Source organism: Selaginella moellendorffii, unplaced genomic scaffold, assembly GCF_000143415.4.
Source record: "Selaginella moellendorffii unplaced genomic scaffold, v1.0 SELMOscaffold_30, whole genome shotgun sequence".
Lineage (NCBI taxonomy): Eukaryota > Viridiplantae > Streptophyta > Lycopodiopsida > Selaginellales > Selaginellaceae > Selaginella > Selaginella moellendorffii.
Genome location: NW_003314291.1, coordinates 1,158,517 through 1,176,421, shown reverse-complemented (window position 1 = coordinate 1,176,421; position 17,905 = coordinate 1,158,517). Strand labels below are relative to the sequence as shown.

At 48.0% G+C, this 17,905-nt stretch overlaps 5 protein-coding genes across 6 annotated transcripts; 2 read left to right on the top strand and 3 right to left on the bottom strand.

The window, feature by feature from the left end:
- Positions 1-435: 435 nt before the first annotated feature.
- Positions 436-1,520, bottom strand: LOC112348520 (putative pentatricopeptide repeat-containing protein At3g13770, mitochondrial). Its single transcript, XM_024681189.1, has 3 exons — positions 1,307-1,520; positions 740-1,221; positions 436-636 (listed from the first exon to the last, which is right to left on the bottom strand). Exons 1-3 carry the CDS (start codon positions 1,518-1,520, stop codon positions 436-438), a joined length of 897 nt encoding a protein of 298 aa, XP_024536957.1.
- A 413-nt stretch (positions 1,521-1,933) lies between these two features.
- Positions 1,934-4,020, top strand: LOC9648976 (probable myosin light chain kinase DDB_G0282429). Its single transcript, XM_002976395.2, has 4 exons — positions 1,934-2,848; positions 2,962-3,283; positions 3,646-3,707; positions 3,967-4,020. The coding sequence occupies exons 1-4, from the start codon at positions 1,934-1,936 to the stop codon at positions 4,018-4,020; spliced, it is 1,353 nt and encodes a 450-aa protein (XP_002976441.2).
- Positions 4,021-4,781: 761 nt separating this feature from the next.
- Positions 4,782-7,367, bottom strand: LOC112348570 (pentatricopeptide repeat-containing protein At1g11290, chloroplastic-like). Its single transcript, XM_024681377.1, has 2 exons — positions 7,260-7,367; positions 4,782-7,195 (listed from the first exon to the last, which is right to left on the bottom strand). Exon 2 carries the CDS (start codon positions 7,152-7,154, stop codon positions 5,067-5,069), a length of 2,088 nt encoding a protein of 695 aa, XP_024537145.1. The 5' UTR covers positions 7,155-7,195; positions 7,260-7,367; the 3' UTR covers positions 4,782-5,066.
- A 471-nt stretch (positions 7,368-7,838) lies between these two features.
- On the top strand, positions 7,839-9,843 carry LOC9648870 (fruit protein pKIWI502). Of its 2 annotated transcripts, XR_002993097.1 has the most exons (8): positions 7,839-8,388; positions 8,656-8,755; positions 8,811-8,906; positions 8,994-9,074; positions 9,130-9,201; positions 9,431-9,470; positions 9,524-9,671; positions 9,737-9,843. XR_002993097.1 is itself a non-coding variant. In XM_024681295.1 (7 exons), exons 1-5 carry the CDS (start codon positions 7,883-7,885, stop codon positions 9,190-9,192), a joined length of 846 nt encoding a protein of 281 aa, XP_024537063.1. In that variant the 5' UTR covers positions 7,839-7,882; the 3' UTR covers positions 9,193-9,201; positions 9,431-9,470; positions 9,524-9,733. The 2 variants fall into 2 exon arrangements, 1 of the variants encoding a protein (XP_024537063.1); XM_024681295.1 differs by lacking the exon at positions 9,737-9,843 and having other exon boundaries at positions 9,524-9,733.
- Positions 9,844-10,582: 739 nt separating this feature from the next.
- On the bottom strand, positions 10,583-11,433 carry LOC112348518 (pentatricopeptide repeat-containing protein At2g45350, chloroplastic-like). The gene is made up of 2 exons (XM_024681188.1): positions 11,019-11,433; positions 10,583-10,920 (listed from the first exon to the last, which is right to left on the bottom strand). The coding sequence occupies exons 1-2, from the start codon at positions 11,431-11,433 to the stop codon at positions 10,583-10,585; spliced, it is 753 nt and encodes a 250-aa protein (XP_024536956.1).
- Between the last annotated feature and the right edge of the window lie 6,472 nt (positions 11,434-17,905).

Here is a 17,905-nt window from a genome sequence, read left to right as displayed (position 1 = left end):
TGCCAATTTATCCTCGACCCTGAGAGGTAACAAAAGTTGCTTGTTCTCCTTCTGAAGTCTCATTTGCCCTGGACTAATCATCAGCTGGTGTGACATAGTCATCTTGGATAAGGTGAAGCTTGACAACTTGGTCCACTGTTTGAGAAACTTTTTCTTTTCTTAACCACTGCTTACTCTTGGCTTATTTGCATGTAAATTGGACACAATGTTGTGATAGGATGCAACTGTATGATTTGTGGACAAGTTGGAATTGCTGGATCTTGCACATAAGTATGAGATCTTTCTCTTTTTCCTTCACTGCAGACTAGGTGATAACGTAGTCTTGTGTTGCGGACCACATAGAAATCGCTTCAAAGGTCCTGCTTCCTGATGTTGTCAATCTTTCCATCACTTTCTTTTCTCCAGGTCCGAATCACAGCGAAAGTGGAGCTACCTCTACCATTGCTGAGCCGGTTTCTTTTCCCAGTTCAGTTGCAAAGATCTCGTGCCTACTGAAGTCACAGGTGCCCGTGATACATGGCGGCAATCGGTGGTGGCTTTGCGAAACCTTTGTGGCAAACATCCAATGTGAGAGCTTGGCGAGAGCTTGTTGACAACACCAAGCTTGCTCTCGAGCTCGGCGACTGTGTAAACTCGCTGGTAGCCACAAAACCAAGGTTCTCAAGACTACTTCAAAGATTGTTTGGCGCGACTCCTCAAATATACATCAAAGTTTTTTCTCAAGTGTATCTTTTCCTACTCGCATGCTCCGAAACGCTTGGAACGCAGCGATGGCGTCTCCTTGAGCGCCATGTCCTGCAATCAAAGTATTCCATGCCACAGTGTTGGGAGACGCAATGGAGCTCTCAAACACAAGCTCGGCGACCTCGACGCTCCCGCATTTACAGTAGAAGTCGAGCAGGGAAATCCTTACAGAACTCCCTTCCAGTCCCTGCCGGAGAATCTGTCCGTGGAAGAGCTTCCCGAGCTTCAAATCTCCCAGGTTCCTGCAAACTTGCAACAACGCAAGAAAGGTTTGAGAGTTTGGAGCAACTTCCAGGGCTGCATAGCATTCCAACGCAAGCTCGTCCTCGCCAATGTAAACACATCCAAACAGGAAAGAGTTCCACGAGAGTATGTCGCGATCTAAGATCTTATCAAATACCCTGCGAATGTCCATGATCAAGCTTCCACACTTGGCATACATATCAACCAGACTGCTGGATCTCTCTCCAGGCCAAGCTGCGAGATCCACGAATGGATTTTCATTGCTTTCTCGAGAGATTCTACGTCTAAATCCCATTTTCTTCTCCGTGATTTACGCTACAAGCCTTGATAGCGGCGACACAAGCTAAACGATCGGGTTTAAATCCTTGTTCTTGCATGGAAGAGAAGAGAAGGAAAGCTTCGTCTCCATCTTGGCTCTCGTGAGCATAGCCTGTGATGATCGATGTCCAGGAAACGATGTCGTGCTGCTCCATCGAATCAAACACCCTGCGAGCATCTTCTAGACTTTCACACTTGCCATACAAGTCCACCATCGCGTTTCCCAAGTGTATGTCTCCTCGCCTCCAACTTGAAGCCGCGAGAGTTTGATGCGTGAGAGTGAATCGCCAAAGCTCGTTCCAAGCTCTTGATCTCCACAGCCAACGACGCACCAATCTCCTCTCGCGCAGCCAGACTAGAGCAAGTTTTGATAGCCGCGAGAAAACTCGAGCAATCTGGATTGATCGTCCATCTCCAAGAAGAGCTCCAGAGCCAAATCTTCGAGCGTATCCCAGAACCAATACCGTCCAGGAGACAACGTCGTGGTTCTCAATCCCGCCGCCGAGAGTCTCTCATGCTTCCACACTTGGCATTCCAGGAAATGTTCACTTAAACATGATACCTTTAAAATAAAAGATGCATAAACTAAGATTCTGCCTTTACAAACAAGCCCTAGAGCTCTTTCGAGATGGTTAAGCGCGAGCGCGAGCGCGAGGATAGCTTGGAGAACTACGTGCCCAAGAAACCTAGGCAAGGGATGGAGTACCACACGGTCTTGGATGAAAAATTCTGTGATGAATACCCAGCGCTGGTAGAGAAATATAGACTAGAGAAGTCGATTGGGGGTGGAGGGCAAGCAACGGTGTACAAGGCATTCCGAAGGAGTGATGGAAAGGTTTTTGCGATCAAGACAGTTCATGGGCCCGATGGGCTGTTTGAAGCTCGAGTGATGGCTATGCTAGAGGTGTCACTCAAGGGTTTGGATGAACAGGGGCTCGTCCACTTCGAGCACATCATACGAGAAGAGCCCAATCAGTACGGGGAGGTGTACCACCTTGTTCTTGAGCTGTGCAATTGCAGCCTTCAGGACCGGATCAAGTACAAGGGGCAGCTTGATGAGGAAGAATCTGCAAAGATCGTCATAGCTCTCGCCAAGACGCTAAAGAGGGTTCATGACAACGAGATCATCCACTGCGACCTGAAGCCCGCGAATGTTTTGCTGAAGTACCCGCGGCCTGGGAAGTTCTATGTCCCAAAGGTGTCCGACTTTGGGATGGCTTGCTGGATGGATGATCCGTGGAACGAGTGTGGGGTTGGGACGTGGGATTATATGTCTCCCGAAGCGATGTTTGATGGACACTATATCAAAGCCAGCGACGTGTGGGGTTTAGGGATGCTGCTTTACACTTGCCTCACGGCAGCTTGTCCGTTCTCAAATATGGATGTGGAGGTGGTATTTAAGAATGCACGCAAGCGAGATCAAAGTTTAAGGAACCTCCATCACAATTCTATGGATTGGGATAGCATTCCATCCCTTTCTGCAAGGCAGCTTATCCAAGGCATGACGGAATTGGATCCCGGAAGGAGGCTTACTTTGGAAAAGGTCCTCGAACATGAGTGGATAAAGAAATATTTATAGAAATAATGTTGCTCTTATATAAGGACCATGTAAATCTTATAAGCTAATGTTTGAATTTGAAAAAATCAATTCTACAGATTCTTTTTTCTCGCATAGATGATGGTCCACCGTCGGCAACTGCTCTGCAGCATCGTGCTGGCCCACTTCCATTGAAAAGGAGAGAGCTCTTTATTTCTTCTTGTTTCATCTTGGCAATAGGTGTTATAAGCCAGAGCAGCGTCGCAGATGAAGCAGGGGCTGCTCCAGACGCTTCGATCCAGCAAATTCTGCGAGGATTTTGGAGCACCACCAGCTTGCTGCTCCGGATCGCAACTGCAGTTCCGTGCGTCGCGTTTCTCGTCCGTTCGAAGGAGAGGAAGAAGATCGCCTCGATTGATATCGTTGCCAGATGGTCCATTTGTTTGCTTTTTCTTAAAAAAATTGCAATATAGTTAAAACCATATATAAAAAGTATATATAGTTCAAAATTGGGGTTCGTGTGATGTAGCCAACAAGGTCGAAATCTAGGAGATATCGAGCTCGACTTCTGGCATTCCCCTCACAATATAAACCTAATTAATCAGTAGTTCCATCACAATCAGAATGATCACCGAAGGATCATCAGCTTAAGCCATGGGAGAATGAAAAAGAATGTCATTTATGTAAGAAACACTGTTTAATAATTAGAAACAGCCACCATCCACCATCAGAATTTTCACGAAGCCTGCCGATCACAGTAGCGACCGGGTGTAAAAACAGACCTTTATTTGTTGGTGTTTCAGCAAAGAGAAAGGGAAAGGACGAGCAGAGAGAAAGGGAAAGGAGTGAGAGAAGGAGAAACCGGGTGAGGTCACAGTGTCACCGACTAGAATCTTCTAACATGAGACCAAGGAATTGAGTTTGCTGCAATGCCCCGAAACGGACACACACACCTTGGTTCTCTCACCTTTTACTCTCTTTCTAGAGAAGGTTTATAGCCAAGCTTCCCCGCATTGTAGCTGAGTCTCAGCCTAGATCTTGGCAGGAGGGCCGCCATGTTTTCCCATAAGGTTTTCGGACGAATTTCATGTGACAGTTATTGTCACATGACAATAACTGTGTAGATTGCCCTGGAGAAACAAAATTTTCTCAGAGATGTTACCAACACTCCAGGATGAACTACTATTCACATCACTGATTATTTCTGCTCGAGAATGAGTTTTTCTGTTTCAAGTGTCATTGTTCCTCAGGAAGAAAAGTGATCAGTCAATGCAGCAAATCGTTTTGTGTCTGCTTGGAAGCTTTTTTCTGTTCGAGCTCGCTCCACATTGGCACCTGTGGAAGGGTGAAACTAGGAGATGAAAACAGACATTAATCACAAAATACCTGCCAATGCTTGAGCATCCTTTTATCGTTTTTCCTGACATATAGAAACATGCATGCCTTCCATGGTCAGAAATGTAAACGCGGCTTAAGTCTTAAGAAGCAGTTCACAGAAGCAGTTCACACCAAGGACACAAGAAACTTTTTTTCGTGCTCAATGAAACTATGCCCAGTTTTTTGGTTTTTTGCTGGTAAATAAAAAGCCCTGATTAATAAACAACGAGCACAAGATCTGGATTGGACTTTGGAAATCAACAATCGGCTGCAAGAGTTCGGCTGCAAGTGGCACGAAGCACACGCGATCCAGATCATCCAAGGCCTAAACTAATGCAATATGAACTTAAAGCATAGCATGGGGAAATTCTCATGACTCGGACCAGTGGCAAAAGGGACTCTTTTGTATTTGGCAGAAAGCCTGCGCAAGTGACAAGACGAGAAAAGTACATAATACCTTTAGAATGTGGAGTCTGCAAACACTCTGGCAAAGATCTCTCTCGATCGAGCATCTTTACTTCCAAGATTTTTGGAAGTTCTATAGCTCGGGCTAGACTGTGTAGGCTTCGAGGTCTGGGTTTTCCTTTAAGAGAACAGCATCTGTAACATGACATCCGAGGAAGAATAATCCAAACAATACCAGGCTTCTTTTCAGAGACCGATCTTAAGCTAGTCTTCAGTGTACGCATTTCCTTGAATCCGACTGGGAGACCTGTCAACTCACGAGGAGATCTTAAACGTTGGAGCATAGATAGAGTTGGAAAGAACATCAGCATTGCAAAAGATCTAGCAAGAACCCTAAATCCAACGGCGTAAATTCAAAGAGCTCCCGCCAATAGATAAGATCTTAGCTCTCATAAACATGAGCCATCAACAAGTACGCTGACGATTTCACCCTCACATCCATTCCAACCAACGCATCAAATGCTTCACTTCCAACTCTCGTGTTCTTCCACTTCCTACAAGCGCTCAAGATCGTCATCCAGGTCACGACACCCGCTTGGAAAGGCATCGATCTCACAATCTCCAGCGCCTCCTCCAGATGGTTTGCTCGCCCCAGCATATCAATCACGCAGTGGTAGTGCTCTCGCCCAGGATCAATCCCATACTTCTCTCTCATCGATCCAAACAATCGTTTCCCTCGCTCCACAAGCCCGGCATGGCTACATGCGGCTAGCACACACAGCAGGGTCACACCTCCCGGCCTCACGCCAGTGTCCACCATCGCCTGGAACGTCACAAACACGAACTTCACGTCACCTTGGCGGCCATAGCCGGACACTAGAGCCGTCCATGCAACCACGTCCCGCGCGGCAACCATGGAACCATCAAAGACACGCTGAGCGTCGGCCATGGTAGCACACTTCCCATAGAAGTCGATCAAACCGGTGACCACGATGGTATCGCCCTCCAGTCCATGCCGGCAAATCTCGCCATGGAGACGTCGCCCAGCTTTGCTCGAGGCGATGGATCCGCACGCCTTGAGCGCCGCCGCGAGCGTCCACGAGTCGGGCTCCACTCCCTCGTCCACCATCGCGAAGAACACCGCCAGGGAGCTCTCGCCATCGCCATTCTCGGCGTAGCCGGAGACGAGCCCCGTCCATGACACTACATCGTGGCTCTCCATTTGATCGAAGGCCCTGTGCGAATCCTCCATGCTTCCAGCTCGCGAGTACATATCGATCAGGCTGCTCGCCACTAAAAGATCTCGATCACACCCGGCTTCCGTAGCTCGAGCATGAACAGCCATGCCTTTCTCCAGGCTCTCGATCTTCACAGCTCTTCCATCGAAGTCCCTGGCTTCTTCTCGCGATGCCAAGTGATTGCAAGCCTTCACAGCAGCAAGGTAGCTCAAGCTATTCGCCACAACGCGCGGTTCTTCCCTGTGCATGGCCGCGAGTAGCTCGAGCGCCATAGCCTCGCCATCATTCTCGGCATAGCCCAGCATGATCGCGTTGTACGAGACCACGTCCCGTGTAAGCATCGCATCGAAAACTCGGCGGGAATCCACCATAGTTCCACACTTCGCATACATGTCGATCAAAGTGTTCCCCACGAAAACGTCCCTGGAATCGCAGCCACCGTTGGCAGCTGCGAGGCGATGGATCGCCATTCCAGTGGCGAGAGCGCGAAACTTTATCACACTTCCGCCTTGCTCCTCCTCGGCAAGGCTGCTGCAAGCCTTGATCACTGCCACGAAAGTCCGAGCGTTTGCATGGTATCCCTGGTGAACCATGCGCAAGAAGAGCTCCACCGCCACCTCGTGCTCGCCATTGTCACCATAGCCGAGTATCAACGCCGTCCACGAGACAACGTCGTGGCTGGCGAAGCGCTCGAAGATCCTCCTCGCATCCTCCATACTCCCACACTTCGCATACAAATCCACAAGTCCGCAAGCCACGAAAGCATCCGACTCGAATCCACTCTTGCGAGCTTCGCGATGAACAGCCATGCCGGTCTCAAGAGTTCTCATGGATCGAGCGCTAGATGATCCTTCCTTCGCCGCCATAGCCAGGCTCGAGCAAGCCTTCACCGCGGCAACGAAAGTCCGAGCGTCCCGCGGGCAGTTCTCGCGTTCCATCACCTGGAAGAGCTCGAGCGCAGCTTGGCCATCGCCACTCTCGGCATACCCCAGCATGAGCGACGTCCAGGCCACCATATTCCTCCTCTCCATGCTCTCGAAAACGCGCCGAGCGTCGTCCATGCTGCCACACTTGGCATACATATCGACGAGGCAGCTCTCCACGAAAATGGATCCGCACCTCCTCTCCAGCGCCTGCGAGTGGATCGCCATTCCAATCTCCAGCGATCTCATCTTGGAAGTCGAGCATACTTCGCTACCTCTTTCTTCCTTCTCAGCCGTGGCAATGCTAGAGCATGCCTTGGCCGCAGCGACAAAAGTTCTCGAGTTTGGAGCGCAGCCCTCGTCGCGCATCGGCGAGAAGAGGGCGAGCGCCACCAATCCATCGTCGTTCTCTGCGTAACCGAGCATGAGCGCATTCCACGAGACAATGTCATGGCTGGGCATGGCGTCAAATACCTCTCGCGCTTCGCCCATGAGGCCGCAGTTGGAGTACATGTCCACCAGGCTGCTGCCCACGAAGAGATCGCCCGCCACTCCACTGGCTATGGCGTCGGAGTGGAGCTCCCGCCCCCTCTTGGCATCCCTGGCCTTGCTTGCCTCCTTGAGCGCCGCCAAGAGTGTGGCGATTCCCTTCGTCGATTTCTTTGCCACTTTCCAGCTCCTGCTGGTGGTGGTGGTGGTCGAAACGCCATCGCTGTGGAGCATCGCAAGAAGAGAGAATCTCTTAGCCACTTTTTCAATGTAAGTCAATGAAAAGTCAACTATGTCAACGCAAAAGTCAACATGGGATAATGAAAATGCCCAAGCTGGGCATTTAGAAGCTAGAAGAACGTTCTATTTTCATGAACGAATATTGTCAGGAAAAAACATATTACTGTATATCTGCGCACAAGATATGCTTCTTTACTTTAGACAAGTGTTCGATTCTATGCCCAAAGAAGATCTCCCAGCTTGAGGATCCGTACGTGTTGCAAATGCCCAAGAAGGGCATTTTTAAAGGCCTCCCAAAATTTGGGAATTTAGGGTTCCTGGCAATGGCGGTATTGCGAGCGCCGCAGGTACTCGCCCTAGGAAATCCCATGGCGATGGCAGCGGCGACGGCGGCGGCGCCGAGCTTGCGTTTCGCCAAAAGGTACTGCTCGACGCTGTCCAAGAAATCATCCTCCGCGCGGGTGAGATTCGTCGTTAGGGCGCAATGGAAGCAGGAAGTGCTGTGGACGTCGGCGCCGCTGGTCGAGATTGCTCCAGCGGCGGAGCAACTCTTCCACATCGTGCTCGACATTGGCCGGAATCCCGAGCTCCAGAAGGGTCACTCCAAGCCGGGGCAATTCGTCCAGATGAAAAAGGAGGAGCACAAGCCGGGATTCTTCGCCATCGCTTCGCCGCCTTCCACCGCTGCCAAGGGATTCTTGGAGTTCCTTGTCAAGGATGTGGAGGGCACTACCTCGGCTGTGCTGTGCGATCTGGCCAAGGGAGATAAGGTGGATTTGAGCCAAGTGATGGGCAAAGGTTTCGATATCGACCAGCTCTATCCTCCAGAGAAGTTCCAGACTGTGCTGTTCTTCGCGACTGGCTCTGGTATCAGGTAACGTGATTTCTTCTTCTTTTTTCTTCCGTTTCCATTCTTTTTTTCTTTTTTTTTTTTGTTCTTGCTCTTCGCTATCTCTTGGGATGGTAGACATGTTTTTCCACTCGTATCTGTTCTTACGTAGGGATTTTCTTCCTTCTTTCCACTCTCTTGTTCTTTCATTTCTTGGGATAGTTTGCGTAGACATGATGTTCCTTCTTTCCACTCGTTTTTTCTCTATCTTTTGGGATGGTTTACGTATGGTTCCTTTTTTTTTCAGGACAGTCCGATTCGATCACTTATAGAGGCCGGAATTGACGCGAACAGGAGGAGCGATGTGAGGCTTTACTATGGAGCAAGGAGTCTTGAGAGAATGGCATATCGGGTACTCTTCTTTTGTTTCTTTTTCGGTTGTCGATTCTCACTTATTTCTACGATAGGACAAGTTCAAAGAGTGGGAGGCAAGCGGCGTGAGCATAATTCCCGTGCTCTCGCAGCCTGATGGGAGCTGGATGGGCGAATCAGGATATGTCCAGGTACTTTTATGGTCATTGTTGTAGACATGATTCATTGTTTTCTCTTTTACTCCATCTCTCATTTTACTTCGCTTTATTGTGCCACAGGCAGCCTTTTCGAAGAACATAAGTATTCCAGATTCCTCTCAAGTTGTTACTTTTCTTTGTGGCCACAAGGGCATGGTCAAGGTAGAGATTTTTTGTTTCCCTTTGCCCTACCTTCACTGTGATGTTTTTATTGCAGGATGTGACTGATCTACTTTCGGCCGAAGGGGTTCCACAAGAGAAGATCATCTTAAACTTCTAAGCTCTCAATGTAAGTTCGCTTTACTTTTTTTTCCTTCTAGTGGTTCGGTCCTATGATGCATAATTTAGTAATCTCACTGCGCTGCCCGTTGACGTTGCACGTCGTTGCTCCCAGTCTTGGAACCGGTTGGAGCAGTGCTCGTGTAACTAGAATACGGACCAGTCGTATGAGGAATTGGCGTGGCTGAAGGACATGTTTTTGATTCACGATTCCCTGGTTGACTTCTCTCTCTTTGCAGATACAGAGTTCTTAACTGGAGCGAGACAATTCATTACCTGGTATGACAATTTTTTCCATTTCTTTTATGCTAAACTCTTCTTTTCTTTGGCAGACAAGGTAGCAGCACGAAATAAGACTCGAAAGCTTTGTACTATAGTTCTCCGACGTGTTTTGTAAGTCACTGTGACGAATCAAACCACAGCGGCTTGATAAAAATCTTTGGTGGTGCATCCAAATCGGAGTCTGGGTGGCACTTGTCGGTGGGGCAGTTTTGTATATATCTTTTTTTCTCTGTCACATTTACCTCGTCCATCTTTCTTCACAGGAGGATAGTGATCCCGTTTGGGCCCCAACGCGTAAAAAATCGTGTCCCTTTACTCGTTTTCCCGGACTCTATAAAATTATCCACTGGAGAGTGTCATCGACAGTTTAGCCTCGGTTCTTCTTCTCGGTTCATCTTCTCTTTGTCTACTCACATTTCTTTTTTTCCTCTATGGATTTCTTCAAGAAGCAGGCAGGATCCTTTCTCAGCGGAGACAAGGAGAGCGAGAAGCCAAAGACGGAAGAAGCAGGCCATGGATCAGGCACGGAGGAGCCAAAGAAGAGCAGCACGGGGGAGGCAAAGAAGACCAGCGGCGAAGTTCCAAGCTACTCGGAGCTTATGGGAAGTGCCAACGTTCTTCTAGACGCCGCGAAGCAGCAAATGGGAGGAGCAGGAGCTAAGAAGGAAGGCGGTGGTGGGGGTATGGACACTGCCAAGCTCGCCGACGCTGCCGAGGACATTCTCCAGGGCGCCTCACACTACGGCAAGCTCGAAGGCACGCCGTTTGGGAACTACGTGAAGAAGGCCGAGGATTATCTCCACACTTATCAGTCGAGAGAGGTCGACGTTGCTCCAGAGAAGAAAGAGGCCGCGGCGGGAGAGCTCAAGGCCGCGGCCGAGGATCTCAAGGGGAAAAGCAGCGTCCAAGACAAGGCTGTGGATGCTGTCCAGGAGAGAGTCGAGGCGGCCAGTGCTCCGAAGAGCGAAGAGACAGCCCTTTGAAAGGACCAAGGAGGAAGATCTTTGTTTCTTCCAAGTGTCTAGTCTAGATCTCGAGATGGGCGATTGCGTCATAGCTCAATTGCTCGATCTCTGGAAGTTCCTGGACGAAATCTAATTTGTTTGGCTCTAGAACAGTGTCAGGCAGCTCAATTGCTCGATCCCTGGAACGAATGGCATGTTGTCAAGGAGAGATCTCGGGCGAAATCGAAGTTCCCAGCTCGCCACCATGCACCCAAAGTGGAGCTTCTCCGGCTGGATCGAGTAATCGCTGCGCATCGACACGAGGTAGCTCCAGCCGGAATCCACGTCCCCGGTGTGGCCAAACGCCCCCAAAATCGAGACGAAGGAGACGGCATCCGGGGCCACACCTTGCAAATTCGCGGCCCACAGGAGATTCTCGGGGTCCTGGCAGCTGGTTCCGTGCGCCGCGAGCATCGTGTTCCAGGGCACGACGCGATCTGGGACTGCGTGTGGCATTGGCATTGTCGCAAAGAAGGAAATCGCTTTCTCCAGATGACCAAGCCGCGCTGAGCATCAAATTCCAAGACACTGTATCTCTTACCGGCATCAAATCGAAAATCCACTGCGTTTTCTCGATTGTGCTGCTCAATGCGTGAGCAGCTAACATAGAATTCCACGTGATTATGCTCTCGCATAGATTGGAAAATTGTGCTAGCTTCTGCCAAGAACCCTAAATGGGCATATGCTGCGAGCATGGCAGTTGATAAAACCACGTCTTTCTGGGGTGATGAATCAAACACTATTCTTGCGTGTTCTATCTGGCCGCTCGATCCATACGCAGTGACCATGGCAGTGTAGGACACGATATCATGATGGCCCATCGAATCGAACATGGAAATCGCCATTTCCAGATGCCCATTGTCGGCATATGTTGTGAGCATCGTATTCCATGCAACGATCTTCTCGGGAATTAGATCGAAGAAATCTTTGGTTTGATCGATAGGGCTAGAGTTCATGAGCGCGGAGAGCATTGCATTAGGAGATGAGATCTCTGCACGGCATCGAGTCAAAGAGCTCGATCGGGAGGGCGTGGCACCTGTTTTGGGCGTAGGTTGTGAGCATTGCGTTGTAGAGGAGGAGGTTCTTGGCTGGGTTTTGATTGAAGAGGCTCTTGGCAGGTTTCACTTGGCTGTTGTGCAAGTAGGCGGTGATCATCAGATTCCAGGATGCGAAGCTTTGCTCTGACATTCGATTGAAGAAATTCTTGGTGCTGTGGATGTTCTGACTCTTGTCATTTCTTATAAGCATCTCAATGTTTAGACTTTTTACTATAACAACACTAACAAGATATAAAGTCTCTATCCAGGAAATGAAAGTCACCACTCCAAAAATATCAACAATATTGATAAGTGTAACCCCTTTTATCACATGCCTAACAATAGACATTATGGTTATAACTATGCCTTCATCTTTGTTTTTGAACTTAGGCAGCAATAACATCCACCTCCATTGAAACATAACTATCTTTTATAGGAAGTGGAGTTGAAGGACATGTAATGAGAAATGAAAGAGGTGACATTTCATAATATTATGCCAAGTGAAGAGTATTGTCTAGGGTGGTTAAAGTAAGTACATATACAAATTTTACAAGATCTCTACAAAGTGTTAGCCACAACATTCCTAATTTGATCTTCTTTGATATATTTGGCATAAAGTAAAAAACAAACACCAAATTGCATCACTGGCTCATATAGCCTTAGATAAAAATGATGTAATTGTTGAAAGGCATTATTACAATCATCAACATGTCTAAATGCACGAAGACATTTAGAAGAATGCTCTAATCCTCATGAGTTGCTACATTTAAACCATTATACCACTGTAACACTGTCTTTTGGAGACATGTGGGAAACTTACACAATTGTTGAGCATTATCCCAAGAATAATATGTGCTATAAATTGATCAAATTAATGGTACATATCATCTCCAGGACTCCCACAGAAGAACTCCGGCCAAATGCAAGGATTAGTACCAAGAGCATGAGGAGTTGTATCACATGCTATGAATATTGCTATCGATTGAGTTTGATTATTCAATTATAACCACATAGCATTGAATAATTGCACTAACTGCTGCTCCAAAGTTAAAGAAAAATAACAGAGAAGAAATTGGAAAAGCTATAAAGAAAGGAAGATTTAGACTGTTAGGAATCCCCCAATTCTTGCCACATTCCTGACTTTTGCCGGATTCCTGACCTGCAGACCACATTCCTGAGTCTTGAGACACTTCCCTATTCCTGACTCTCTGATTTCCCATATGATTCTTGAGTCTCGAGCCACATTCCTAATGATGACGTGGCGCTTCCTCGACCTCAACTATATTTAGGCCGTCTTCGATCCAAGAGTGGTGGAGCTTTATCAACCTATAATATATATAGGTTAGCTTTGTTCCATTTCTCCACAATCTGAATCAATGCCAGTCTAAGGCCTCTTCTTCATCTCCTCTATCTTTTCTCTTTGTCTTTTGCATTTTCCAATCTTGATCTTGTTGAGGGTCTTGACAGTTTGATTCAGATTGTGTTTTTTCATTTTTGCTTTAGTTCGTTTTGATTGTTTGACTGCCTTTGCCTTTTTCCCCCTTTTTTTTCTTTCTTCTTTGCCGATGGAGTCTCCAAGCCATCTTGATTTCTTTGCCGAAGTCCTTGCAAAAATCCAGTCTAAGAATACCAAGTTGAAGGCGACTCTTCTTCGCATGCAGCAGGAGCTTGCTTCACTTTCGGCTCAAGGATCCAGCAAAGTTCCTGAACCGAAGGTGAGTTTCTCGACAAAATTTTCAGGCAAGCGTTCGGAGCTTCGCGGATTCCTGAACCAGATGGAGCTGATTTTCGCACTTCAACATCGGCGGTACCCCACTCCCGAGTCTCAAATCGGTGCGATTGGGACGTTGCTCGAAGGTGCAACTTTGTCATGGTTTTCTCCTCTCCTGGAGAAGAGCATGAAAGGGGTCGTGGTTTCGGAGCTGATGGATCTTCAGTTGTTCAAAAAGAAGCTCGAAGTATGTTTTGGCAAGACGGATCGGGTTCGGGCTACCACCACAAAAATAAGATGTCTCTCTCAAGGGTCTCGTCCTGCCTCAATCTATGCTGCAGAGTTCCAACTCCTTGCCTTGGACACTCAGTGGGATGAGCGGGCCTTGATTGATCAATTTTGTTTCGGCCTCAACAACGGTGTCAAGGATTTGTTGCTCACCATGGAGGATTTCACGTACCTGTCAGATGCCATCAACAAAGCTGTTCGATGCGACAATCGTCTCTTTGAACGTCGTCAGAAAAGTCGCCGTGCCACCGTTTTCCCGTCCCAGACTCAGGAATCCCAGCTTGAGTCTTCGAGGCATACTCATGAACCTACTACTCCGGTCCCGATGGATATTTCTGGTACTCCCCGACTCATCAGAGGGAAGTTGAGTCCTGTTGAGAAGCAACGTCGAATATCTCATAATCTTTGCCTTTACTGTGCTGATTCTAATCACAAAGTAGTTGTGTGTCCCAAGAAGCCTCCCCGACTGCTCGAGTACACTCTGCCTCAAGGTCCACCTCTGTTGCAATCGGGAAACAACCCTGTCCAAACAGAGTAGGAGCTGTCTGTTTGGACTCCCCGAATAAAAATCACTTTTCTTCTTTATCAAGCTCCTCACCACCTTTCATCAAAGCCACCACCAATTCCCGCAACTTCTGCATCCCATGTCTCCTTTCTTTCACCAGATAATTAGGACTCAAGACTCTAGCGCTACTAGACTCGGGTGCAACTTCCTGCTTCATGGACATGGACTTTGCCACCCAACATCACATTCCTCTTTCTCCTACCATACGGGATCTGAGGGTTGAAGGCATTGGCGGGCATTTTGTGTCTCCATCTTCTGGACTTAGAGAAACATTGCCCGTTCGAGTACACATCGGGTCCACCGTCACCGATATCGCCTTCAACATCATTAACAACAAATCCTCCTCTGTGGTGCTCGGCCTTCCTTGGTTCCAACTACACCAGCCTCAGATCTGTTGGAAGGAATTACAGTTCGTCTCTCCCACATCACCATCTCCCATAGCTTCCCCTGTTGTTCATCAAGTCCGAATCAGGAAAAGTTCCCTAAACTCAAATTGGGGTTCTATTCCTGACTTTACCAAGTTTTCACCCTCTTCTTTTCCCTCTCCATCTTACACTGGATAGTATCCTTGTCTCATCATTCCATTTAGTCGTACACCTCCTCCTATCTCCACAATCACTATGAAAGAACTTCTTCATGAAGACCCTATTGTCCTTTTTGCTTTGCATGTTTCTCTTGTCAGTCTTCCTAAGAAGTATCATGATTTTGGGGATGTGTTTGATAAGAAAAAAGCTAGTGTACTACTTATTCATCAGCTTTATGACTGTCCCATTGATTTATAGGAAGGAGCATCACCTCCGTGGGGGCCTATCTACGGGTTATCCCTGTCTGAGCTTAAGGCCCTCAAAGAGTACGTAGATGAGAACCTTGCCTCGGGGTACATTCAGCATTTGCAGTCCCTGGCTGGAGCGCCTGTCTTCTTTGTGAAGAAGAAGGATGGGAGTTTGCGGCTAGTCATCCACTACCGAGGTTTGAACAAGGTGACTGTTCGGAACCGTTATCCGCTGCCCCTGATCTCGGACCTGTTGGAACGCCTCGGCGGTGCCCGCTTCTTCACCAAGATCGACCTCCGTGGAGCATACAACCTAATCCGGATCCGGCCTGGCGATGAATGGAAGATTGCGTTCCGAACCCGCTATGGCCACTTCGAGTACACTGTCATGCCATTTGGCTTGACAAATGCTCCAGTAGTTTTCCAACACATGGCAAACGATGTCTTTCGGGAGTTTCTTGATCAGATGGTGATCGTCTACCTTGACGACATCCTCATCTACTCAAAAACTCAGGAGGAGCATGACGAGCATGTGCGCAAGGTGCTGGCGAAGCTGCGGGAACACGGCCTATACGCGAAGCTTGAGAAATGTTCCTTCGATCAGAAGTCTGTGGAGTTCCTTGGGTACATTGTCACTCCTGAGGGTATCATGATGAATCTTGCCAAAGTCAAGACTATTCTCGAATGGGAGCCTCCACAATCAATGTCGGACGTTCAGGTTTTCCTTGGCTTTGCCAACTTTTACCGCAAATTCATTGATCACTACTCTGATATTGTCCTTCCTCTCATGCATCTCACTCGCAAGGATGTTCCCTTCTCTTGGTCTGCTATTGCCCAACAGGCCTTCGACACACTCAAGGTGGCCTTCGGTTCTACTCCCGTCTTGATCCATGCTGATCCCTCCCAACCTTTCTTCATCAATGTTGATGCCTCCGACTTTGCCATCGGTGCTATGCTGTCTCAACTCGGAGCGGATTAGAAATTTCATCCAGTCACTTTCCATTCTCAAAAATTCCAGCCTGCGGAGATCAATTACAAAATCCACGACAAAGAGCTCCTTGCCATCGTGGATTCCTTTGGAGAGTGGCATCGTTTCTTGGAGGGGGTAAGCCATCAAACAATGGTCTAGACGGATCATAAAAATCTCAAGTACTTTGCCACTTCCTAAGTTTTGAGCCGTTGTCAGGCAAGGTGGGCCCAATTTCTGAGTCAATTTGACTTTGTTATCAAGTACAGACCTGGAAAGCTTTAAAGCCTTCCTGATGCTCTTTCAAAGCGCTATTATCTCAGTCTTAGGCCTGGTAATCTTGCCTTCGATCAACAGGATTAAGTTATCCTCGGTCCTGATCAACTTCAAGTTATGGCAATTTCCCTAGCCCCTCAGGACTCCTCTTTGATAGATGTGATCAGAAATGATCTTCAATCCAACGACCTTGCCAGCGACATTTTCCCCCATCTTCAGGCTGGACACCCAGTGACTCCCGACTGCCGGCGATTTGACGAGCTTGAGTTCTTAGATGGCTTGTTGTACCGTGGGGAGCAACTTTACGTTCCTGAAGGTGATGCTCGAAGGTTGGTTCTGATGGCGTGCCACGATAGCCCGACTGCTGGTCACTTCGGCATTGCGAAAACCTATGAGCTGGTTGCACGGGACTTTTGGTGGCCTCACATGGACGACTACATCAAAGCTTTTGTTACCTCTTGTGACACTTGTGCTCAAAACAAAGTACCTTGCCACCTTCCTTCAGGTTTGCTTCGTTCCCTCCCGGTCCCTTCAAGTCCTTGGGAATCCATCTCCATGGATTTCTTGAGTGATCTTCCGAGTTCTAGAGGCTTCAACAGCATTTTAGTCGTGGTGGATCACTTCACAAAGATGGCACACTTCCTGCCGTGTACCAAGGAGTTTTCGGGCGAGGACATGGCAAAACTGGTATTCAGGGAAATTTTCCGACTTCATAGGATTCCTGCAAATGTGGTTTCGAATCGGGGACCTCAATTCATCTCTCATTTTTGGCAATGATTCTTGCAGCTGCTTGGAATGAAGGCCAACCTCTCTTCGGCGTATCATCCTCAAACTAATGGATAGTCCGAGCGAACGATTTAGACGTTGGAACAATTCCTGAGGTGCTTCATCAACTATCATCAGGATGACTGGTTCAATATCCTTCCCCTTGCTGAGTTCTCATATAACAATTTTGTTCACTCCTCCCTTCGAGTTTCCCCCTTCTTTGCAAACTCTGGCCAGAATCCCCGATTCAATCTCTCACTTCCTTCTCCATCTGAATCCTCTCATTCAAATCCCCGCTCTGAGGCATTTGTCTCCAACCTCCAGGAAATCCACAACTCCATCTCCTTCCACCTTCATCGTGCTTAGGAATCTCACAAAACATTTGCCAATGTCCATCGTCAGGATTGTCCCCCTTACAATATCGGGGATAAAGTCTAGCTCCTCAGGTGAAATATCTCCACCACTAGGCCATGTCCCAAACTCGATTTCAAACGCCTCAGTCCTTTCCCTATCACTGCCATTATTAATCCTGTCACTTATCGCCTTGCACTTCCCTCCTCATATCAAATTCACCCCATTTTTCACTCCTCTCTCCTTGAGCCTTATATTCCCAATCCTATTCCAGATCAGGTCATTCCTCCACCTCCACCAATGCAACTCGAGGATGGGTCTGAGTATGAGGTCCAGGACATCCTTGATTCCAAGATCTCACGGTCTAAACTCTACTATCTGGTAGATTGGAAGGGTTACAGACCTGAGGAACACACTTGGGAACATGCAGACAACCTGATTCATTTTCCTGACCTTGTTCAGGACTTCCACCGCCGCTATCCTTCTCGTCTGTCGCGAATATGACTTTAGGTATCAAAAGTTACTTGTCGGCTAGTCCTTACGACAACTCTTACCTTACTGCCACGATGGCAGGAGGTCGGTATTGCTGGTTCCTTTTATCAGCCCCTCTTGTTCAAGTGTTAGTAAACTGGACTTTGCATCTGTACTTGGCCGGATGAGCATAAGGAAGGAATTCCTAAGTGTCTATTTAGTTGA